The sequence below is a fragment of the Durio zibethinus genome, chromosome 17 (genome assembly GCF_047325235.1).
Source record: "Durio zibethinus cultivar Kanyao isolate XHJ-2024 chromosome 17, ASM4732523v1, whole genome shotgun sequence".
Classification (NCBI taxonomy): Eukaryota; Viridiplantae; Streptophyta; class Magnoliopsida; order Malvales; family Malvaceae; genus Durio; species Durio zibethinus.
In genome coordinates, this window is record NC_143178.1 from 12,387,991 (window position 1) to 12,413,595 (window position 25,605).

The 25,605-nt window shown below is 32.8% G+C and overlaps 1 protein-coding gene across 11 annotated transcripts; it reads left to right on the forward strand.

Annotated features, from left to right (window-relative positions):
• Window positions 1–2,131: 2,131 nt before the first annotated feature.
• Window positions 2,132–24,690, forward strand: LOC111282046 (putative serine/threonine-protein kinase SIS8). 11 transcript variants are annotated; one of them, XM_022869988.2, is made up of 14 exons: window positions 2,320–2,755; window positions 2,844–3,410; window positions 5,866–6,303; window positions 8,029–8,132; window positions 8,481–9,754; window positions 9,876–9,916; window positions 11,091–11,159; window positions 11,945–12,045; window positions 12,641–12,719; window positions 13,248–13,346; window positions 13,435–13,503; window positions 20,903–20,952; window positions 21,051–21,227; window positions 23,802–24,690. In XM_022869988.2, the coding sequence occupies exons 2-14, from the start codon at window positions 2,913–2,915 to the stop codon at window positions 23,932–23,934; spliced, it is 3,132 nt and encodes a 1,043-aa protein (XP_022725723.2). In that variant the 5' UTR covers window positions 2,320–2,755; window positions 2,844–2,912; the 3' UTR covers window positions 23,935–24,690. The 11 variants fall into 11 exon arrangements, with proteins under 11 accessions (XP_089602597.1, XP_022725763.2, XP_022725723.2 ...); XM_022869996.2 differs by having other exon boundaries at window positions 2,548–2,763; window positions 2,883–3,410; XM_089746472.1 differs by having other exon boundaries at window positions 2,548–2,755; window positions 2,883–3,410.
• Window positions 24,691–25,605: the final 915 nt, after the last annotated feature.

Genomic DNA, 25,605 nt, shown 5'->3' on the forward strand with positions numbered 1-25,605 from the left:
TCATTGAAACAATTTTTTTTTATAAATGAAATAAGAAATCATTCTATTTAAAATTTAATTCAATTAATTTATATAATTATTTTTTAATTATTATTAAAAAAATAATATCTAACCAATTTAATTAAAATCATCCTCAAAAAAAGATCATAACTGACAAAAAAAAAAGAGTAAATTTAACTGGCTGAAAAGTTGTCCAAGTGGCCGACTGGTTAGGGCACCATGCATAATAGGACAAGTAAAGAAAGAAGTATATGAAACTGTAATGGAGTTATCCTGATCCAAACTTCCTTTTTCTTCTCATCCTATAAGGATAAAAAAGGGGCAGCAACTCATTTAAATTTGTTTAGTTTTTTAAGTGAACCACATGAAATATAAAGTTTGAACTAGTCCATGAATATGCTTTGTCATTGTCATATTTTGCTTTTGACAAGTTGGTACATTCATGCTAGGACCAATGACTTTGTAGTCTGTAGTCAAACGTATAAAATTCCTTTTTTTTTTTTTAATTTATTTATGTATAAACAATATATAAAATTCAATTACTCGTGAGGCCAACGAGCTTTGGTTGGCTACTCTCAAAACTTTCTCTTACTCAAAGTCCACTTTGCTTCACAACCAAGACCAAGAAAAAAAAAGCGCAACATTACATTTTGCATGAGAAAGGCTTCAATTCTTATAAAAAAAACTAAACAATCCTTCTATTAGTCTTATACTTTAAAGAAACTTTATCTCATACATTAATTACGGTAAAAAATTTTAGATTTACTGATGACATTAGAAAATTATTATTAGTTTATGGTATGCATTGAAAAGAAAATAAAAATTAATATAATAAAAAAATACATGACACAAATATAATTTCATCTATGAAACTTAAAAACGTTAACGATGTGAATAAAAAAATAATTTATATCATTGTGATGAGCTTGTAATTTTTATGCTTATTTTAGAAAATTTCCCTGCAAAACAAAACAATGGGATAGAACTCATAGAAGGATGGGATTTTAATTTAGAGATTAATTCATATTCGAGATTTTCGAATTGAAAATTTAAATGTTAACTGATGGAAACATTTTTTAAATCAAGATTTACTTAAAACACGTCCAATGTTATAAAAAAATGCTTTTACAAATAAATTTTATACTTTTGGGCCCTTAAAGAAAAGAATAACAATAAGATGAGAAAAACACTCAAGCAAAGTGACCTTCATCCAATGAAAATTTCGCAATAACATGCAGAGATCATAAGTCAAACTTTAAATGATGTATACGAAAACAAATTTGATTTGGTATTATATTATATAAAATTATGTTATATTTTGATGATCACCTTAATAATGTTTTATCTGTCACATGATTAATGTTGATATATAATTATTTATCCCATTAATTACGTCATCAATGTTCTTTTGCTACCTTTGCTCTCCCTTATTTCTCCTGTACTTATATACTTAATTAATATTTTGTTTTATAACAAATTTGACATGCTTTTTATCTCAACTTGGACAAGAAATACATCATGATATATATTCCAAAGTTAAATATCTACATGTGGATTTTAAGCAACAAAGTTTGATTCTAAAGATATGCACGTGAGCGTGCACAGGTTTTCTTCCTCTCTATTGTAAGAGTTTCTCTAATTTAAGCAGTAAAAGACGAAAAAAAGTGGGAGTTGAAGAACTTAGATATCTAAAAACAACCAAAAACAGAAGACTTCGTAGTGAAAGAAAGCAGTGCTCTAAAGAATAACAGTTTCTTACATGTAGCAGTTAAAACGGCTTTTGTCATTAAGCTTAGTATTAATCAAAAGCTGACAAAAACAAATCGATATAGAAATAGCCAAAACCCAAACCTTTCTTTGGTTGATAAGATAAAGAAATGAAGATGTAAAATAATTAAATTATTAATAAATCTTAATTATTAAATTATCAAAATTTTCATAATTCATCTCTTTTCATTCTTTCTGTTAAAGAAAACAAAATCTTAAAAAAAGCAATAAAGAAAGAAAGTGTAGTATTTTCCTTTTCATGTTCTGTGTTTCAAATTGCTCATTCAATATATATTCCATTTACTGTGCAGTTCACCACAAATTTCCAACTCATCCCACCACCTCCCAGTTGTAAGCAGAGTTTGGGGACTCCAAGAATATAGAGAGAGACAGTGAAACGTTTAGAAAGAGAAAGGAGACATTGAGGAGTTTTGGACTATTTAAGTGAGAGAAAGAGAGGTTTTTGCCACCAAAAACTCAACTTTGTTTTTGGGACCTGGAAAATCCTTGTTGGCTCTATAACTCAAGTGGGTCATGCTTTGTTGTTTTCTTGGGAGGTCCTATTATCCCACTTGTTGGTCTTTGCTGCTTCTCTCTCTGCCCTCTCTCTAGTGTTTACCTTAACTTCTTTTTAATATACTATATAATATATATTGATTTATATTTCCAAGCTAATACCTTGTCTGTGCTTTCTTCTCTAATATCTATATCCAAAAGAAAGATCCCTTTTTTTTCTTAATCTGGGTATTGAATTTTTGTTGTTTTGCTTGGCTGTTGAAGGTGAAAGAAAGTATGGTTTCTTGGTATGTTGAACTCTGTTTTTCTTGTGGATTTCTTCGTACGAGGAAAGGAGGGTGTTTTCTTTGAATTGAAGCATCTAGGTCCTTTTGATATTTGACAAACTTTACTGGGTTTTGATTTGAAATTATGGTTGTTTTGGCTTTTGGATTTGATGGGTTGATCTTAGTGGTAGCTTGACAGGTGGAAGGTAATTAGGTAAAAAGTTTCTTTTTTTTTCTTCAGTTTATATTTTGTTTTTGGATTAGTTTGAACTGAGATTTCATGCTTGGTCCAAGACAATGGAGATGTTTATGGCCAGATTTTTATTTCTTTAGCATTGGATGCTATAGCTTGGTGAAAATAATATGAAGAACCTTCTCAAGAAACTCCATATGATGTCTAATCAATCGGAGGATGTAGAAGGGTCAACTTCATCAAGAGGCAACAACAAGTGCAGTGATGTGTCATCATCCAATGATAGGCCTTTGCAGTCAAGGTCTAATCATAATTCTGAGAATAATAAACCATTTTCTGTTCTTTCCAATTGGTTAAATTCAGTTGCTAATAGAAAAAGTCCTAGTCCGCCATCCTCTTCTAATGTGAAAAGGGAGGAAACTATGGAACCTATTGATTCAGTTAGTACTAGTGGTTTAGAGGCTGCTTTGGATGCGGTAAGGCGTGATTCAGGGTCTAGTAACTCAAGGGATCCTGATATAGAAGAGGAGTATCAGATACAATTGGCTCTGGAATTGAGTGCCAGGGAGGATCCTGAGGCAGCTCAGATTGAGGTTGTTAAGCAAATTAGTTTAGGCTCTTGTTCTCCGGAGTATACTCCAGCTGAAGTTGTTGCATATAGATATTGGGTATGTGTCTCTCTTCATTCTCCTGGTTAATCCATTTAGCAATTTTGTTCTTCTCCTTCTTAGTACTTACTAAAGTCTTATTTGGAAGCTTTTAATTTAATGCTTGATTTTCAACAATTCTTTTCTTGGTTGTGATTTTAGAAATTTATCCAGACTATGTACTATAGGTTGAGCTTTAGCCTACTGTTTTGCAGAAAAAACATTGCATGAATGGGGTCAATTATCTTTTTTCTTTTTCTCTGTTTCATCGTGAACTGCGTGTATACTTTGTTTCATGAATTGGAAAGGTTTAGCATATAAAACTAACATTGGCATGAGGTAATTTATCTTGAATGGGGGAAAGGCTTTCAAAACCAAATCCAATAATGTTCTAAGAAGGGGTCTCTCTTGCCCTTGTGGTCGTTGTAATCCTTTTCAATTGTCATTCTACCTTTATTTTGTAAAAGCATCAAACTATGAAGATTAGTAGCATCCTCAGCGCTTAAACAAAGTTTCCAGATTCCCTATTAATTCTGCTTTCCATTTATCATTCTTCCAGTTCAAAAGCAGTATTTTGGCTGGAATTACTGATGAGGATTGAGGAACTTTTGGCGGGGATGGTAAAATGTTGGTAGAAAGCTGACATTTAGACTAGTTATATACTGGCAAAATTCAAGGGGCACCTAGTTTCATAATCTTCGATTCTTAGTCTTTGTAAAGATGCCACTCTCTAGGAGGGTTTTTTTATTATTGATCTTATTTCTTTTCTGTCATTGATCTTATTGGACTTGAATTTCTCCCTGTTAGATTTAGCCCTAATGTTTATTTGAATCATAGTCTGACATTCTATTCCTTTAAGTCTTAAGGAAGTAACTTCATCCAGTTATTTTTCATCTATCAGCTAACTTTGTTAGCAACTGAAAATTGTCCCATTAAATGTTCTATTGTATTTTCAACTTATAGCCTACGATATTTCTAAAATAGAAGTTTATCCTTGCAGTTTCTTAGTTGAATGGCCATTGTATATATCAAAATCATATGCCCCTGGATTCTTTCTATTCATTGAGAAAAACACATAAGCTTTGATGGCTTTCACTGGAATAATGTGGTTTATGGTTTACATTAAATTAATGAACTTGCTTATTTTGTGATTGTTCCTGATCTGCTTTCTTTCCAAAAATTAATTATCATGAAGGAAGTAGTTCATTATCTTAAAAGTTACTAGGTTTGAGTAGAGGTGACAATTGGGTGAGTTGAATGAAATTCAGGACATTTTGGTTTGGAGTTGTTTTAGATTTGGGTAATCTTGCAATAGGTATTTTGCATTTGACACTCAAGTTATTTGTGTCTGCTTTCAAGTTGTTGATTTTGAGTCAAATTGAATTAGATTTGGACAGATCATTCAAATCAAGTCAGATTTTATCAACCGAGGTTAAATTATTCCAAGTCATATTTTTGTGAACTTGTGGCATACCTCCAATTTTGATTTTTGATATTCATTGCTCTATATATTATTAGTCATTCACTATGACTGTGGTTATAATTTACAACTTACAAGGTAAAATATAACTTCAAAAGTTAGAAATGGTGTTAATTAGTTTTTAAAATATTTAGTATTTTATTTAGAGTTACAAATAAAAAACTATTTGAAAATTTGAATATAAATAAGATTTAGTTATCTCTTTAGCTACTTTTAGAGGTAAACATTATTATATGAACTTAAAGTTATATGTAATAATAACTTTTTTTTGGTGACATGAAGAAGAATTTTGTAATTAAGTGTCTTTCCTCTTGCATTTTGAGTCATTATTTCTTTATAACCATCAATGTCTAATACCTAGTGAAATACAATAAAATGTTTGAAATAGGTGTCACAATTAGCTTTGTTGAATTATTGTCAATTATTTTTCTTGTTTATGTATTACTTTTTGTTTTTAAAGTTATTATTTTTTCTATTATGATTGTGACTATTATTTTGTGAAAGTGAAAAAAAAAAAAACAAATGAAAAATGAAAAAGGAACTTTTTATTGTGATGCACAAATGTAGAAATTTTATTCAATTATAATAACAGGAATTTTTTTAATTTTTTCTAGTCATAATTAAAAAGGATAATATCCAAAGCTATATGAAATGCTATAAAGAGATGCCATTTTAGAGGGTAACTTAAAGCTATTATGTATTAATAAACTAAGAGTTTGTATTATTTTTATTATTTTTAATTAAACTAATAATTATAAAAAGTAATATTTTACTTTATTTAAGTTCAAGTCGTTTGGGATTGTGTAGTTTTGGGTTTGGTCATTCTGGGTAAAGTTGTGCCTAACATTGCTAATGTGTCTTTTCGGTCTTTTCGAATATTTGTTTCTTATTTGCATAATTCTTTCCCATTGCTAAGTAATCTTTTTGAGGTTTATTTGCTCTATGTTTATTCCTTGCTAACCCAGCTCATATCATAGATTTGTCCGTGCTTCACAGAAATATAATTCTCTAAATTACGATGACAAGATCCTTGATGGCTTTTATGACGTGTATGGAATTCTAATCCAATCCACTTCAGAAAGAATGCCTTCACTGCTTGATCTGCAAGGGACGTCAGTGTCAGACAATGTCTCTTGGGAAGTGGTTTTGGTCAATAGGGCTTTTGATGCAAATTTGTTGAAACTTGAACGAAAAGCACTACAGATTACTGCAAAGTTAAGATCAGAATCTTTGGCTTTTGTAAGCAGAAATCTAGTGCAAAAGCTTGCAGTTTTAGTTTCTGAATATATGGGTGGACCAGTTGTGGATCCTGACAATATGTCGCGAGCATGGCGAAGTCTTAGTTACAGTTTAAAAGCTACCCTTGGCAGCATTGTTTTGCCACTTGGTTCTTTAACAATTGGGTTGGCTCGTCATCGAGCATTGTTATTCAAGGTACTTTCCTTAGTTGTTCATTTTTTTTTCTTTTGATTTAGGTTTTGTTGCTTGACAACTGGATTTCTCAAGATTTACAAGAACAGTGAAAACAGGGAGGTTCCATACAGCCAATCCCATGTTGTTGGAATTAATAATTAGTTCAGTATAGTTGATAGTTTATTTGATATTTCTAGTACAACTAACTTTGGTTTTCTGTTATTGGTACAATTTGTAGCCATGGTTATGCAATATTATAATAGAGTTGGCCTGCTTGAGCAATTTGTGTATTTCTCTTCTAATGATTCACAAGCATTTGTCTTATCATCTGTGTTATTGTTAATATGCTAAGATATCTCAGGTCATCATACATCACAAAAATCTGGTATGCTCACTTGTTCATTATCTAGCGGCATTGAATGGTTTTAGGAATGGAGAAGAGTTGCTAGAAAGTTGAGGGAAAAAATATGTTGCTTTGGAAAAGGTTGGATTCATCTTAAGTTCTTAATCAATGCAAGCAATATTTAGGAGCAACAACTGCAAAAAACAATGAACAAAGCCTTTCCCGCCAGGCATAGACGGATTGCCCCCACTAAAATCTTGAAATTTGAGTATTTCTATTAGTAAAAGACCCAAAATTTAAAGGATTCTTATATTTTACCCCACTAAAATTTCAAAATAACTAATAGGATTATTAGAAATAAACTCAAAATTTTTAATTTTTTGTTTTTTTACCCCACTAAATGTTTTTTTAAAAAAAAAAGAACTTAAAGTATGGATCTTTTATAATATTGAAATGTATATGAATGTATTAACAAAATAAAACAAAATAATTGAATAAATTAATGATTCAAAGTATAAATATAAAATTTATCTCTTCATTACACTAATTGATTTTTTTAGAATGAGTTTTTAAATGAGTTACAAAATAGGTCATGTCATGTCGTGTCATGTTTAATTCAACTTGTTCGATAAACTTGTTAATCATGTAGTATTATATAATCCGTTTAATAAATATATTTGTGTACGTGTTTAAATCTTTAATCTATCTATTCAATTGTCATGTTTATGTTTGCCTATAAAAAGATTAATATTCTTTCTAAATGTGACACAATTAAGACAAGTAAATGTGATTTTTCAGGTCTAATTTTTATATAAAATATATTTTTATATTTTATAATTTTTTTATAAATATTTTTATTATTTTATATTTCTAGAAGTATTTGAGATTATATATTTTAATGAAAATCATTTTAAGTTACATTAGTTTGTAAATAAATATTTCCTAATAATTTGGCCCTACTTAATATAAATCCTAGATCCGTCCCTGTCACCAGGTGGTGTTGGCTATTTGGATTATTCCACCATTGTGCCCTATCTAAGACCATATCCAACATGGAGCAAAAGGAATAAAATTTCAAGGTGAAGCAACAATAATTAATGATGTCAAAATGACCCTCTGAGATGTCATTCTTTCTTATGTACTGCTTTAACTATTTGTGGTTTGATGATCTTCATTGTTTCTTTTTTTCCCACATGTAAAACTTCTGTCTCATTTATTTTGCTTATTTATTTTAGCTCATGTACGATGTGTACCTACCTCTCATACACTTTGGCATTTTTCTTGACAGTTGCCTTTAGTTATAGGGAGAACTTTTTTTAGCAGTTTGATTCTATAGTTTGAACGTGATGATCATCAAGCAATTCTCCTCTGTCAGTCATGATTGTTTCTTTGTGGTTGCATAGGTTTTGGCTGATAGTGCTGACATTCCTTGCCGGTTGGTGAAGGGGCAACAATATGCAGGTTCTGATGACGTGGCAATAAACTTTGTAAAGATTGATGATGGAAGGTAATTTCTATTGTTGTGTACATGTTTACTTTTTCCCTTACAAATAAGTCATTTAAATTATTTAGGTTCCATTTGCTTGGCAGTAGAATATATTTTATCTGTTAAGTATGCAAGAATTGACTTCTATTTTGTTTGATTCCTTTTATTTAATTCTATTCTGTGCTACCTTCTATACAAACCTAATCATTTTTCATCTATATTTTTGTTTTAGGATTTGCAGTGCTGTTTTTGCATTTTGCTTTCACAAATTGCTTGACAAGATTTGTTGTAGGCTAGTAGTGCTTTTAGGTTTGAAAATTATTGACATAGGTTTAACTATTGATCAAAAGTGGTCTATGGTTTTTTCAGGGAATACATTGTTGACCTGATGGCAGATCCTGGCACACTTATTCCTTCTGATGCAGCTGGATCTCACGTGGAATATGATGATTCTTTCTTTTCTACCAGTCCTTTGTCTAGAGACATTGATTCATCCCATATGGCCTCTTCTAGTAGTGGGGTTGGGAGTTCATTTGAAGACAATTCAGAATGTGGGACACTGGAGAAGCGATCTAGGTTCAAAAATTTTGCTGCCGGAGGAAACCAATGTGATGAAAGAGGTGATTTTAATGCTTTTGTAGATTTATCTGGGGCAACTAGAAGTGGGGAGCAATCCAAGGAACCCATGGATGACTTTAAAACCCCTTCCAACATGGAGACGGCACTAGTGCAAGAACTTCCAATCAGACCTAATTATCCTTATGCACATGCGAGATCTCCTTCCTGGACAGAAGGCATTAGCTCCCCGGTTATGCGTAGGATGAAGGTGAAAGATGTCTCACAATACATGATTGACGCTGCCAAGGAGAATCCACAATTAGCTCAAAAACTTCATGATGTGTTACTTGAGAGTGGCGTTGTTGCTCCCTCTAACTTATTTACTGAGATTTATTCTGAGCAGTTAGATGCATCAACTATTGAAGTCAGGTTGCCAGCTGAAACTAAGGATGAAAATAGACAGGGCACTGGACCTTGTGAAAGTAAGAATCAAGATGATTTTGGGCCTTCTCATTGCTTGCCTCCTCTGCCCCATCGCAAAGTATATGCTAAAGCAAGCTCTCCTCATAACCAACCTGAGCATCTTAAACCTGTGGAAGGCCTAAGGGTCACTTATCCCTTTGATACAAGGGAAGTCGTTGGACCACCTTTGTCATCACAATCTGAAGCGGCTCCTATTCAATATGCCAGAAATGTTCCAGTTGCAGCAGCAGCTGCCGCTGCCGCTGCTGTTGTTGCATCTTCAATGGTAGTTGCTGTAACAAAGTTGTGTGCAGATTCAATTGTTGAACTTCCTGTAGCAGCTGCTGCTACTGCTACTGCTGCTGCTGCTGCTGCGATGGCAACTAATGCAGCTGTGACTAAGCATAATGAGCGTAGTGATAGAGATGCTGAGTCAGCTGGCTGTGAGCCACAAGGTAGCGGTGAAAGGGAGCGTGATGCCTTGGGGGTAAATTCTGAAGGTGAGACAATATCAGATAGATCAGCTGGTAATGATAGTTTGAAGTCTGATGCTGCCCTTGATGATGTTGCGGACTGTGAGATACCGTGGGAGGAAATCACCTTGGGTGAGCGCATTGGACTTGGTATCAACCTGTTCTTTAGCTACATATTTCAAACTTTGTCTTGGGTAGATAGTTTTATTCCAGGTTGTTTTCAATTAATTTGATCCATTATCATTATTTTGGCGCATCCTTTTTGTTGCAGGATCATATGGTGAGGTTTATCGTGGAGAATGGCATGGGACTGTGAGTTTTCTTATGCTTAGTCTTTTATGTCTAATGTCTTCTCTGGGTCTAAACAATTTACATTTTCCCTGTCATTGAGAAGCATTAATAATTTTCTATTGTCACTTAAACTATGATTTTCTATCGTGCTTACTAGCTGGCAAGTCAACTTGGGTGACTTGTAATAACCTGTTTGGGTGGTGGAAATGATTATAAGATACAAAATATTAGCTGCTAATGTGACTTAAAGGATTATGAGATACATTACTGAAAAAAGTGGCTTGAAGACAATGAGGACAATTCAAGGAAGACAATGGGGCCTCGATTAGCATTGTCAAGTTGATAGCTGCCTGATTGGAATATAATGATATTTCATGGTAACAAAGATTATGTATGGAGGGATATTCTAAGTCGAGTCAATTTGTCTTGATCCATCCCCTACCTTATTTGGATGATGTTAACAGAACTCAAACAAAGAAAATTATCATTGGATTTATTCCAATTGAGCATTGCATGTTGAGTCTGTTTAGCACTTGTTAAGTGTGTTATCTCACATTGGTTTAGAGTTTGTCCTGGGCTTGTATTGAGGTTGGCTTTTCTGCATGTTGCTAATTTGTTTTTGGTTGATAGCTTAACATGATATTAAAGCCAGAGTTGTTTGTTCTAATTTGTTATGCATATGCCATGGCCGTTTCCTTATAGTTGTAGTGTTGGGTTCCAACTTGAAGGGGTTGTTAACTTTGTTATCCCTCATCTTTTTATAGTTTGGCTTAGCCTCTTTACTGATTCCAATTGGTTTTAGGTTCGATCTTTTAAAGCACTGCCAGAAATCACTGGTTTTCATATGAACTTTGACTCCTGTTTCTGTTTCATTTATAGGGTTATCTAAATTAAACTTTTGGGTAAGCTACTACAACTAGGATATTTGCTGTTTGTTCCTTTTCTATCCTATGTAACTGGGCCGCATTCTTGGGGCTGGATGATGCATGCCATATTTGTTTCATGCACACAAATTGACTTGTTTGTACACAATGAATTTGGTTGTTAATCAATGTTGTAACATGAGTTTTCACTTTCCAACTTTTTGGATGGAAATTTTTTGTTACCTAAGTCGTATTTGGTAAACTTTGCCATATTATGTTCCTGTTCTTTGAAGGAGAACATTTGACCATTTTCTCACACTTCAATTTCATAGGAAGTTGCTGTGAAAAAGTTCCTGGATCAAGATATCTTTGGGGAATCACTTGAAGAATTCAAAACTGAGGTACAAGGCTTCCGTATCTCTCCTGTTGCTATTGTATACATGCAATTACCTTTTGCCAAAGCCTAAATGGGTGCATTGTTCATGTCATTGGAGATGTTTTGACCAAGTTACTAATTACCATATAATTAACTATGAAGCATCTTAGACACCTAAAACTTAGTCAATGTCGCCCCCACTTTGTGTCTATCTGTACTTCTCTGGTGGTCATTATGGCTAGTGTTGTCCATGGGCCAATCAGCCTTCCCGGTTCATTAGCTCTCTTTGTGTTTGGATGGGCTCTGGACATCCCTTTTAGATGTATTGAGCAGGCTATAAGATAAAAAAAGCCTGCTAAAGCATGGACAAATAATCCAGCAGCTTGGCACCAATAAATAGTTACAAAATTTTACTGTGTATTGTAGAAGAAATCTGTTATACTTATTCTTGAATATTAATCCATTTCTTTTAGGAAAACTATAAAATAATTAGGCTTAGTGAATGGTCGTGGTTTTCCAAGATCAAGTTCCATACCGGACTGGTTGAACCGCCCTTGGAAACCCCAAAAGTTAGTCTGTTTCATTGAGAAACTAAAGCATTTGTTTTCCCATTTATGTGAGTGCATAGCAGTGGTCTGTTTGAATCTCATTAATAGCCTTTCCTTTCTAAATGATTTCGTTTGACACTATCACAGTTCTTTGAAGTAAGCATTTCCCCTATGTCACATTGCATTTTCTCCATTGTCCCCTCCATTTGCTTGTCCAAACTACTTCCCTTGTAAATTACAGTTTTTAAATACTAATTTGTAGGTCCGAATCATGAAAAAACTCAGACATCCCAATGTCGTTCTTTTCATGGGAGCTGTAACCCGTCCTTTGAACCTTTCAATTGTAACAGAATTTCTTCCTAGGTATGTTATCACTCTATTGCTTTTCATAAATTTGTTGGAACTCTGTTTGCAGTTTGAAGAAACAGTCTCATTTTGCTGTTTCATGATATACGACAATGCAATATTTTTGAAGGCTTCTTGTGGTGACTTTCTAACATAGATAATAACAATTAGTTTTTTGCTGAGCAGCTTAGTAAAAATTAGGTATTCATAAATCCACATCATTGTGTCATCTGCCAGTATTTATCAGCCATTGAATTGTGACTAAAAAAACAAAGAGGGCAGAAAGCTGAATTTACCTTAATCAGAGGGTGTAGGTTGCCAAAAAAAAAAAAAAAACACTTTGGAAGAGTTACTGCAAAAAAAAAAAAAAAAACAATTTGGAAGAGTTACTGAAATTCTGCCCAAATGGATAAATAAACTGCTGCTCAAGGCATAGTTCTGGGTTCTGAACTTGCTTATGGCATTGTTGCCTCTTTTATTCTTATTCCTTTTGTTTTTGACTTTTTTATATATTCTTTCTGATATCCTAGTTACCAAGTGCTTAGCAATTCATTTATTCACTTTGTTATATATGTTCTTCTGTCTAAGTATTTTTGCATCTTGCTTTTCACAGAGGTAGTTTGTATAGGTTAATTCACCGGCCAAACAATCAATTAGATGAGCGGAGGCGTTTGAGGATGGCTCTTGATGCTGTATGATTCTGTCATTTCATTATTTCTAGTATTTGATGTCACCTAAGTTGCACACAAATATTTTTTTAATTTATTTTTAAAATAATTATCATATATTAAACACAGAATTGTATTTTTTTTAATTTTAAATTATAATTATATGTTGCATATAAAATTGAATATTGTACAAATAATTTAAACTAATAAAAGATATATTAATTGAAGTTCGTATTAACATGTAAAGTTCTCATATTTTCAAAATATATCATATTAACATAGAGTTTATTGCTTTTAACGTTAATATAAAATTAAAACTCTGTTTTCATCAATAAAATGTTTTACCCACATTTGAGCTTTTATATATATATATCATAGGGGATTTATATACTCAGCTCTTTCAGCTGGTAGTTGCATACACCAACTATTGAGCCAAATTCTTTTGTTCCAAATGATTATGTTGTACTTGGCTTGTATTTTATTTGGTTTGCTTAAAGTTCATTTGATGGCTTTTCTGGGTAATCTTTCTCTTTTGAATGCTTGAACTTTCAGGCTCGCGGAATGAATTATTTGCACAATTGCACTCCAGTGATAGTACACCGGGATTTGAAGTCCCCAAATCTTTTAGTCGATAAAAATTGGGTTGTAAAGGTTGCCTCTTTTCTCTTGTTTACTACTGCTGATCCCATTAGAAATTTCTTTTATAAATAACTTAGCCTGGCATGAAACTTCGACATAGGTTTGTGATTTCGGTTTATCACGAATGAAGCACAGCACGTATCTTTCATCAAGGTCAACTGCAGGGACGGTAATGACAAACAGCTTGTTTTATCCTTGATTTTTTCTTTAACTACTTTATATTTTTCATTTATTTTCTGTTACATATAGCTGATCCTACCTACTTTAAGAGTTATAGCCTCTGTTATATAACTCAACATTTAAGGTCACTATAACAGTGTTGACACGACTTGATGCCTGAACTGGTATGATATACGTGTCTGACACTGCTTTGAACATATGGATGCGTTCTTTTTCCCTTTCCTAGCTGCTGTTGTGATGGAAAGAAGAATAATGAGAAGGAGAAGATAAAAAAGAAGAAGAGGAGAGAAATGGGAGGGTGGGAGGAATTTCTGTGACTGTGTTCCACAGCTAAGAATAGTAGTGACACAGAAACAGAGCAAGAGGGGAGATTAGGCTCAATGCAAGGCTTTTTTTAAATAACAACTTGGGTTTATATAGATTTGTGTCTTAGTTTGATCAAAAAAAAAAAATGTATCATGTTTGAGTTTGAGATATCTTGGGCTCTTTCTTAGCTACATAATTAAATGGATTTGAGTTAAGATCATTAAAAGTATAATATTTTTTTATGGAACAAAACCATTTAAAATTAATGCTCATACTATAAAATTTAAAGAAAAGATCTTAAAAGATAAACATCTTCTTTTGTTTTCTGATAAAAAGAAAACATAAAAAGAAATCTTATTTATATAAATTATTTCATATATATATATATATATTTGGATATTCGATATCGAACACTTGTACCGAAATCCTTGTAGCATGTTTGGAATAAATGAATTTCGTAAAAAAATTATGGAATTTGTTTGAAATCCATAGTTTTATTCGTTCAGAATTTTACAAATACTTTATTGTAATTCCAAACTTGATAATTCATTTATGAATGGATTTTATTGCAAAATTCATTCGCATATGTAATGAACCATCATTTCCTTTTAGTTGCAAACATGCGGTACAGTTTAGTGTCATTTGATTTATTTTCTGTTTCATACCCTCACTCTCTTGTTTCTTGCTTCTCCTCTTGACAATTATGCAATGCTAATTTTGGGGAATGTTGGGTTTGACTAGTGTGGCATGTCAATGAAAGTGAATTAGATACATTGTTGTCTGTATGCTAGGTTGGTAAGGTGGATGTATTGCTGAAATAGAATGTAGGATGGTAAAGTTAAGGCCACAAATTGAGGGTAGGTTTGGTTGAACAAATTGCTAAAAGAACATATTATGAATTTTTTTTTTTCTCAATGAAATACATTAATTTAAGAAAGATCATATTGAGGGTTCTTTAAGAGGACAGATGAGCTAGCATTGCCCTTGAGTATATAGGAAGAACTACTGGAGGAAAAAATGCAGATGGGGCAATCTTGATGCACCAAAATATGATGGTATGGCGAGGGAAGAGGAAGGTATTGGAGATTAAGTAGTAAAGGAAGGAACTAGGAAGTTTAAAATACTAGTAGGCGGGCATAAGTAGTATTTGGAAGCAAAGATTTAAATGTCACAATTGATGGATACACAAATAATGATATTAATTTGAGAAAAGGGTGGAAATTCAAATAAAAAGTTGAAAATCTTGATTGAAATTACTGTATATATTCATTTATATTTTAAAAGTATAATATGATAAATATGATATATATAAGCGTAATATATGGTTTGGAGTAATTTTCAGTGACATTGATATAGATAAAAAAATTAATTCTTCTATTATGAAACATGATACACCAAAAAAAAAAAATCACATTAGGTCGTAGTTTTGAATCTTTTTATGTCACTCATTTATGTCAAAAATAACCTTTTCAGTTACTTTAACTCATATTATTTCATGTTGCTTGTATCCACGTCTTTAATGGTCTATCTCTAGAAGTTTTGGTATCTCCCAAATCCAGAAGCTTATTTCTACTAATTGGTGCACAGAAAGACCAACATTTCATGTGTCCAAATTATCTCAAATGGTCATCTCTTATGTTTTCTTCAATTTAGACTACCCCTAATTTTCTTTGAATCTCTTCATTTCTTATTTTGTCTCTTCTAGTTTTATCACACATCTATCTAAGCATCCTCATCTCAATTATGCTCATTTTCTTCTCATGTGGTTTCTTAACGAGGCAACGCTCAGTCCCATATAAGAATGCAGGCTTTATAGTTATACAACTTTGCTTTTAACTTTAAAGGTATGTTGCAATAACACAACACACCCGATGTACTTTGCCACCTCACTTGTCTTGCTTGAATCTTATAATTTACATCTTTTTCTATCTCAGCTTCGTTCTGAATAATTGATCCCAAATATTGAAAATGACTATTCTTTGGTACTACCTCATCGTCCAACTTAATCACACTAGCACTTGCCTCTCTATGACTACTAAACTTACATTCCATATATTCAATCTTAGGTCTACTCAATTTAAAGTCTTGAGACTTCAGCGTATGGCTCCATAATTCTAATTTTGCATTAATATCATCACTAATTTTAGCAACTAAGACTATATCATCGACAAATAACAGCATGACACCTTATCTTGGATATGTCCAGTGAGCTTGGCCATAACTAATGCAAAAAGAAATGAATTTAGTGCTAAGCCTTGATGCAATTTTGAGGTAATGGGAAAGCTATCAATCAAGTCACCAAATGTCCTCACATTCCTTACAACTCCTCCATTCATATCTTTTACTATGTTAATATATTTTAAAGGATCTCCTTTCTTCATTAAGGCCCATTCAAGCACTTTTTTAGCAACTCTATCGTATGCTTTCTCTAAGTCGATAAATACCATTTTCTCGTCCAAAAACCCTCCAACAACAGTCTTAATAGGTGAATTGTTTTTGATGTAGCATCCTAGCATAAACCCTTGGTTTTTAGAAATAGTGACCTCATGTCGCAACCTACATTTAATTACTCTCTTCCAAAGTTTCTATGACTTATAAGTTTTATTCTTTGATAATTTGAACAATTTTGTATATCATCTTTATTCTTTTATAAAGGCACTAAGGTACCCTTCCTCAATTTTTTTGGCATCTTTTGAGTTCATCAAATTTTTTTGAAAAGATCTATCAACCATGCTATTCCTATTTCACCCAAGCAGATTCCACCTGGTCCTATAGCTTTGTTTGCTTTCGTCATTTGTAAAGCTTTTCTAACCTCATACATTTTAATATTACGTTTAAACACATTACTTATATCCTTAGAAGGTATATTAAGCTCATCTATATCATGCTCAAAATTGCAATTAAAGAGTAATTTCTTAATCTGCTCATCCTTCCCTAAAATTCTTTTGTCACCACCTTTGATATATCTTACACCATTAAGATCCCTACTCTTCTTATCCTTCATCTTAGCAATTTTGAGCAAATTTTTTTCCATCTCATCTCTAGTTTTCTACATAATTCCTCATTGATCCTAGTTTTTAAATCTTGAATAACCTTTTTGGCTTCTTTTTTTGTTGTCCTATACTTTAGATAACTCACCTCCTTCCTATTGCTCCTTAAATTCCTATAACACTCCTGCTTAGCTTTAACTGTCATTTTTACATCCTTATTCCCCCATCAAGATTCCTTTCCCAATAATGTATTACCCCTATATTTGCCAAGTGTCTCTTTAGTACCCTTTGAATTCTGATAGAAAATTTTTCTCACATTACTTCTACATTCTCATAAAGCTTCCAATGAACCTTTTTTACCAGTCTATCCTTAAAAGCTAACATTTCATCCCTTTCAAATTTCACTACTTAATATGTGGTTGTTGACTCTGACGTATCCTCTTTGATCCTCGAAGGTGAAATATATCTATCACTAGTATTCTATGTTATGTTGTTACACTTTTACTCGGTATAACTTTGCAATCCTTATTGCTACTTTTATACTCTTTTCTTGTGAAAAAGAATTCAATTTGACTGGCGTTTGATCCACTCCTAAAGGTCACCAAATGTGATTCTCTTTTCCTAAAACACATGTTTAATATAGTTAGATCAAATGCACTAGCAAACTTTAGAATGTTATCCCCATATCGTTTCTTTCTCCAAAGCCATATCTTATGTCCCTTTCAAAGTTACTACAATCCTTGCCTATGTGATCATTAATGTCTTCTCCAATAAATAACTTTTCTTTGTTTGGTATGGCTTGCACTACCTCGTCTAAATCTTCCCAAAATTTTTGCTTACTCTCTTGATCCAAACCTATTTGTAAGGTGTAAGCACTAATGATATTACTAGTTTCCTCTCTTAATATGAGTTTAACATGTAAAATTCTATTTTCCTTTGTTTTAACATCAACTATATCAAATTCTTGTCTACAATTATCTTCACTTCATTCTCCTTCTATCTTTGCATGTGCACCAAAGCTTAGAGCCTCATGTTTCTATCTCATTTTCCCCTACCCATTTAGTTCTTGTAGACATATAATATTAATTTTTCTCCTAGTTATGACCATTTTTGTCTCTATTAGCTTACTAATTAACAATCCCATAGTCCAAGTAGCTAAGTGTAACTTACCCCTATGGATTAGCTTTTTTACTCGTATCCGTTCATTAAAACATGAGAACCTCTGCCTATTTGATACCACACCCTTGTGCATTTAACACTACACCCAGGCTTTGATGTAGCAAGTTGTTGGGAGGCGATGACCCAACGAAAATTCTTATTTGGCTCTCTCATTATGGTTTGACTATGTTTTACATTAGTAGTCGTCGTATCGCAACCCTCACTTTATCCAGGCTTGGGACCAATATTGTGTAATACATAGTTAGAGTTTGCTTGTAATTCTTTTCTATATGGTTTAAATTGAATCTATTGGTTTTTAACATCCTAAAAGGTAATCAGATTCCAACAAGTTAGATTTTCCTATCTTTTTTGTTATTAATTGATAATAGGTTGATATGTTATTTGCCTTGTTTTAATATCTTTGATTCAAACATGATATTATAAATTCATGTAGTAAAAAATAATTGCCGTATGAATTGACTTGTAATACTAGGACCAACAATCGAATCATTTGTGGTTGTAGATGGGGATACATGGTAGAAGGAATTACTTAAGTCTATTGCTAATGTGAGCTTTATGCAATTGGTTGAATCATCTGGATGTCCTTTTAGCACAAGTAAGCAACATAGGTCATTGAAAGAATCATGTTTTCAACAAAGAATGAAAATTGCGAATTTCATTTATGTATTCTAATATCCTTGATATATCTTCAATATTATGGAAAGCATGTTAGATCATTTGATACTTTTACAAAAAATATATTTATATATTTTTGTCGATATGCAAATATATCTATTGACATTTGTTTAAAATGGAAAAAAGAAAAAGAACTTATCAAGGGTCATGAAAATTGCACATTTTGAAAATATTTTAGATATTTACGGTCTATTTGAAAACAGTGGTGGTGGGAAGATTAGTCACTATAATAACAGGATGGGTATTGTGATGGTGAAATATGTTTTGATGTGAATGCAACGATGATGATGAGGTGAAATGTAGTAAGAAGAGAAAATAACAATTAAGGATATTAGATTAAAATTTGTATATAATAAAAATTTTATATTATTTGAAATTTATGAAATTAATAAATAATTAAAAATTACTAAAATTATTTCTATTAATTGATAATTTTATTAATAAATAATTGAAAATTAATAAAAATGATATTAACATATCAAATGAATTTTTTCAAAAAAAAAAATGATAATAATTTATTTACACAAATTGAAACTTAACAAAATAATATTCAATTATTTACATTTTGTAATTATTTATATGATCATTTTTATATCAAAATTATAATTGTTTCTTAAAAGATAATAAAGCATTTGCTCGTATAAAAAATGACTAATGTTTCTTTTAATCTAAAAGTGTATAAATAAAGTATTTTTATGTATATTTTAATGTTATTTGACATTTAAAATATTGAAAATTTTATTTAATAAAAATTTTGACGCATTATTTTATATTAGAATAATAATTAGAATTTTACATATTAAAAATTATAAAAATGCTTTGAAATATTTAATATTTCAAAAAAATAATACTTAGAACAATTATAAACATTATTTAATAATAAGTTAGAACAATTATAAACATTATTTAATAATAAGTTTAAACATATGAAATATAAAATATAAGAAAAAATAAACTAATTTAAATATACATACAAAATAAAAAAAAAAAAGGAAATAAAAGGTTTTAGGTTGAAGGTATTTAGGAACAAAAAAAGGAATGGTAGAGACGCTATGGTCAAGAATCCAGTGTAGTCCAAAATCATGGGTATAGTGCAGTTGACAAGCCCCAACTGCAATGCACCATTGTTTCCCAAATGCATTGGAATGGAGAGATTGAACCAAAAAGTGGTTCAATTGCACCTTACTGTGGGTTCAGTGGAATTCAGATGAAGCCTTAATTACCATGGTTGGATGCTTGGAGTAGTAACAGGGTGTGAAGAGTAGTAGTAGTGGAAGTTCTTGTTGCCAATGAGAAAATCCTCCTGAACTGCAGCATGCAGGGTTTATTCATGTTTAAGGGTAATTATTTATGTAGTTGACACCTTATCCTACAATGAAAGAGGAAAGATGTTGGTAATAGCATATGCATAAATGCTAGGCTGAAAGAGGAAAGATATTAGGGGGTGCCAACTGGTGTGTGTTAAGATGATATATTTTTGGATGAAAAAAATGCTATGTTTGGTGCATAGAAAATGTCAAAAAGAAATCAGTTTGAGGGGAAAGAAAGAAAAGTGAATAAATAGTTTTGCTTATGATAAATTTTATCCTTAAATGCAAACTATTTAAAGAATTTGGAAACTCATTTCTTGTGTTTCTTTATGTTTATTTACATTATCCTTCAAAATTCTGTGAAAAAATTAAAAAGGGGGAGGAGGGGAGAGGGATTCCCCTTAATAGGCCACATTTTGAGATACTCACATAGCTTAGATTCCCAACTTGCTTGTAATGTTGTACTAAATAAACTATAAAGCTAAACATAAATAGATCATTTAGATGAAAAATGAAAAAATAACAACAGAATTCAATAATTTTAAAATTGCACATCCAGTTGAAGCCCATGCCTTCAATTGTCCAGTGGAATGATCAATGCTGAGTAAGGCTTTTCTGTGGTGGCATAAAATTTTTTATAGGTGATGTCAGGGTCCAATACACTCGTACTTCCATTTATGTGTAGTCCTAAAGGATATCTTGGTGCAATGTTGCAACTATTATAATATCGGTAGCATAGATTCATTCCTGTTTTATTTTTTACATTACAATTGGATCTGTCTGTTAGATATCTAGGATAAATTATAATTTTATGTCATCAACCATGCTCTGCACTCATGTTTTTTAATTGTTTGCCAATGCTCAACTAATTGTACCATGCATGATATAGCTTTGAATTTAACCAAGTCCATATATTGCTCTTCTCCAGGCTGAGTGGATGGCTCCAGAAGTACTACGAAATGAACCTTCAGATGAGAAGTAGGCTTTTCCCTTTCCCACTCTGTTATTTTGCATTACTGTTTCTGTCATCATCCTAGAATCATTTAATGGCCATATAAAATATGATCAATTTGCAGGTCTGATGTTTATAGCTTTGGAGTTATCTTATGGGAGCTCTCTACATTGCAACAACCCTGGGGAGGAATGAATCCAATGCAAGTTGTTGGTGCAGTAGGATTTCAGCACCGTCGTCTTGACATTCCAGATGACATGGATCCTGCCATTGCAGAAATTATTAGAGGGTGTTGGCAGACGTGAGTATATTTTTGGCCATTGCCTTTATTTTTTGGTCTTGGATTAAATATTGTGATTTAATAGAGCCGAATCCCAATAAGCTCATGCGCACGCAGTTGCACTATATCGATTGAGTTATCTTGAACTAGATTTGGCATACTACTTATGTAGCCATAATAGCTATACTTCTAATTCTCAATCTGTGGCTTAAAAGGAGACTGCTGCAGATGCTCATGTTTTGATTCATGGTGTATATTTTTAATCATTGTTGCTTTAAACTATTTTCTGTTGCTTTTTTGCTCAACCTTTTCTTTGGGCTGACCAATGCTTTATTTGAAACACTTTCAATAATCTAGTTAACCTTTCTCTGATTTTAGCTTCATAGTTATTTTCAGTCTCGTGGACCTTGGTTTTACTTTTTAAATCTTGAAAGGCTGTTTAAGACCTTTGTCACATATGCCTGTGTATGTACCATGTATGTGTTTAAACCATTCATGACACCTTAATTGCAAGCTATGCTACAACTAGAAGAGTGTATGCATGTATGTATGTGCCATGTATGTATTAACTTGAAATTCAGAGAATGTTTTTCGTTCAAGTGAAGTGCAAATTAATAATCTAACTACCCTTTTTATTGTAAGAAGTTTGAAAAAGTTAAAGAGTCATTCTTACCTTCTATGAAGAATACTTGAGGGACTGAATTTTCAGAGGCATTTTTAAAGAAAGTATCTCACGCTGTTTCGTAGTTAATTAGCTGTATTGGTGAAGGGAGTCTGGAGAATATCCTGACCATGAAATAGGTTGGGCTCAGTGACAACTGATTTGAAGAAGCGTTATGTTCTCTGCTGTTTTGCATACACATTTTCGTGTGTATGGGAATATATAGTTAAATAGGAGTAAAAGAGAGAAAAGAGAGAGAAAATTAAAGGTTATTCGGAACTGCACAATTTAATTTTTTTTCTAAGTATGAGAAATGAGAGTTGAGGATACAAATATAATTCAAATATGAAATGACTAATATGTCCAAACAGATATAACCTCTTATTGTCTTGTTTGACTAATTCCAAAATTTAGTTTGTTGCTACATACTTAGTCGAGACCAAATTAGACTCTCCTTTTATATTAGTTTAGATTCACAAAAGTGTCAGAGTAAACTTTGGATGGACTCAATGCCTCTGTCCACTGAACCTTATCGCAACGGAATCAAGATTTCTTACTTCAGACCCATTTTTATGTCTACTGTCAGAGATTGTCTTAACTGCTTTTGCATTGATTTTTATCATGTTCTTAAAAAAAAAAAAAAAAAAATCTGTGACCTAGTATATATTTTATCAAAGATTTACGTAAATATTTTATTGAAGCTATTTATGCAACTTGAATTGGATTCTTTCTAAACCAGCTTTATTGCGGACTTGCCTACATATGCAGTTCCCTGAAGACCTGACCTAAATTTGAACCTTTAATGTACATGGTTAATTCGAATTTGTTCTGCTGTCTATTCAAGCCTTTTCATGTTGTGACTTCAGATGATTGCATCTAATCCTCTATGTATCTGAAAGAATCCTAAACTATGAAAATGACACTATAAAAAATCAAGTCAATTTGACTATGAATTTGTATGCTTTTGCTAATCTTTTTGTTTGAAAATGAACTTACTTTAGAAGTTGATTAATTGATTGTCTTGGTGCATGTGCAGTTGACGATCTGGCTGGTATAACAGGCCAATCTTTTAAAAGCTCATGAGTTGAGCTAATTCTAAAACATCCCCACAAAATGGGGGACTAATGGGCTTAGGTCATGTTTGGTGCATAGGATGATGGATATGATAGGTTTGGATAGGATGATAATCATACTCTATCATGTTTGGTTTGTATCTAAAGAAAGGGATAGGATTGTAAAGAGGATTAATCATCCTCTTAGCATAGGATAATTCAATCTTCCCAAAGTGGAAAAGATTATTTTGTAACTTATGGGATTGAACTTACATATTTTATTATACCATTAATAATTTAAATTGTATAAACTTTGAGAAAGAATAATTTTGACAAATAAATTATCTTATCATAATCCTTGCATACATCAAACACAAGATAGGATGATATTTTTTAATATAATCTTATTCATAATGTCATCTTAGCATATCTTATCATAATGTTGTGCACCAAACACACCTTTAATCTATTATATGTTCCATTTGTTCTCCGCACAAATCTTGGCACCTTAGTTCTCTTAACCTGACCTTTTTACTTGTTAGTTTGAATTTTCTTTCCCTCATTTTATTGTTAGTATACTTAAACTTTTGATTTTGCATTACACGGACAATTATGCTTTTTAACTATGTAGAAGTTATGTGGAAGATTCTATTCCCTTGCAGCCACATTCTTCATTCCATGGGTAGCATAATTTAGTTTACCATACATTGATGGTCCTGGTTTCCTGTTATTTTAAATATTGAACTTTGATAAATGGTGGAGCTTGGAGATGAACTCTATAGTATCATGGTCATTGCAATCTATAGGATGTAGTTGTAGATGCATCTGAATGTGTGTTAAGGCTGACGTAGAATAACTGACCATTGTTTTTTAAAATTGTAGAGATCCAAAACTGAGGCCGACATTTGCAGAAATTATGGCTGCTTTGAAGCCACTGCAAAAGCCTGTAACAAGTGCACAGGTGCCTAGATCAACTGCATCTTTAAGTAGTGCCCGTGAGAAGGGTCAGCCATGAAGTTTTGCAGAAGGCCTAGCATGTAAAGAGAGAAAGCTCAAGACAGAAGTGACTCCTGGCTTTATTGAATTGCCAGCAGTTGGCAGGGCAGGTCCTCAACTGTTTGGGACAAAGTATAAGTATACATGATTGAAGATTACACAACGTATACTCCAATTTGGGATGATCTGATTCTTTTTGCACATTTTCCTTTCTGTTTTTTTTTTTTTTTTTACCCTTTTCGAGCATCAGCCATGCAGCCATTTTTTTATGTTGTGCATTTGTTTGTAAAAAGAAAAAAAAACGGAAGATGTAACAAATGTTTTGCCTCATTTTGTGTTGAGAGGGGGGGGGGGGGGGGGGGGGGCTTCCAGGTGATAATGTGAACTGAAGAAAGATACGAGAACTGAAATTTTCAATCTGTGTACAGTGATGGTAGGCAAGGGAGTAATAACTGTAGATATCAATCTGTTGTGGGAAGCTGATGGTTGGGGTGGGATAACCGAGTCATAGTAAACATTATTTTAAGGCGAAGATCTTGCGGGAAATTGTTCGAGGAAGAAGATCGTGCCTCTTGCAAATAGTTCACGAAGTACTCTCCAGCAGCAAAATTTTGAAGGATGTTGCAACCCAAAACTTGCAGCTTCCACGATTTGCCATTTTCGCTAGATGGTTGTTTAAAAATTCAAACTTTTTTCTAGTGTTTGCCAGTCATACTTGGTCGAAAAACAAACTTTAAATCCCCTTTCATTAAGAAATCGCTCTTTTTTTCTTGTCCATCCCTTTCATGAATAAGTTCTCAATGACTCTGGACAAAAAAAAAAGCACATTAGGAAGGATAAGGTAGGACCAGCCACTCCTCGGAAAAGTGGAGGGGATATTTTTCTCTTCCTACTGCCTGGTGGCTTAGTCTCTCAACCAAGATTTTGTCAACCCCTCTAAATGGCGACCTTTTTTTAACCTCTCAACCGTTTTTGTCTCACCCACTAACAATAACTCCTCTCTTCTCTTCATCATCAAAAACACCTCCTATTCTTCCTCCATCACCACCAAATCTACCTTCACAGCCACCACCTCTTACTCCGTCTCCACAACTAAGCACAACTTCATCCGAGCAGCAACCACCAGCCTTAGTAAAAGTGCAACAACAAAAGACCCTAAAACCTTCCACCACTATTGAAACCAATGACTGGATAGTTTCCTCCATGACATGGTGGTTCGGGCTCGGTGCAGGCCGTGTGTCACGAACTAAACTTTCTCCCAATAAGCAATAGACCGTGCGGCACTTGAATGGGCGTTCTCAATCAAGTCAGCCTTCAATAGATCGATATCTGAACAAATAATCATAAGTCATGGTTAGTCCCAAGCATTCACAATAAGACACAATATATCGAGATCAATCTTAAGCACACATACAAGAAGGCATATTTGCATCGAGAAAAAGAAAAACACATCGAGGCAACAATCGGGACATTCAATCGGGGTGAATCTTATTATATTCGAGAATCATACATCGAGACCTTCCACCATCACCAAGGTCAGGGGGCAACCCTTGGTGGGTGGCCTAGGCTCGCATAGCAATCGATGAGACAGCCCAATATTACGTTGTCGGCCCACCCCCCCTAAAGAGCCTTAGAGATTTTAAAGCTATGCTATCAGTAACCATTATAATGTTTGAAATGGAGATACTTT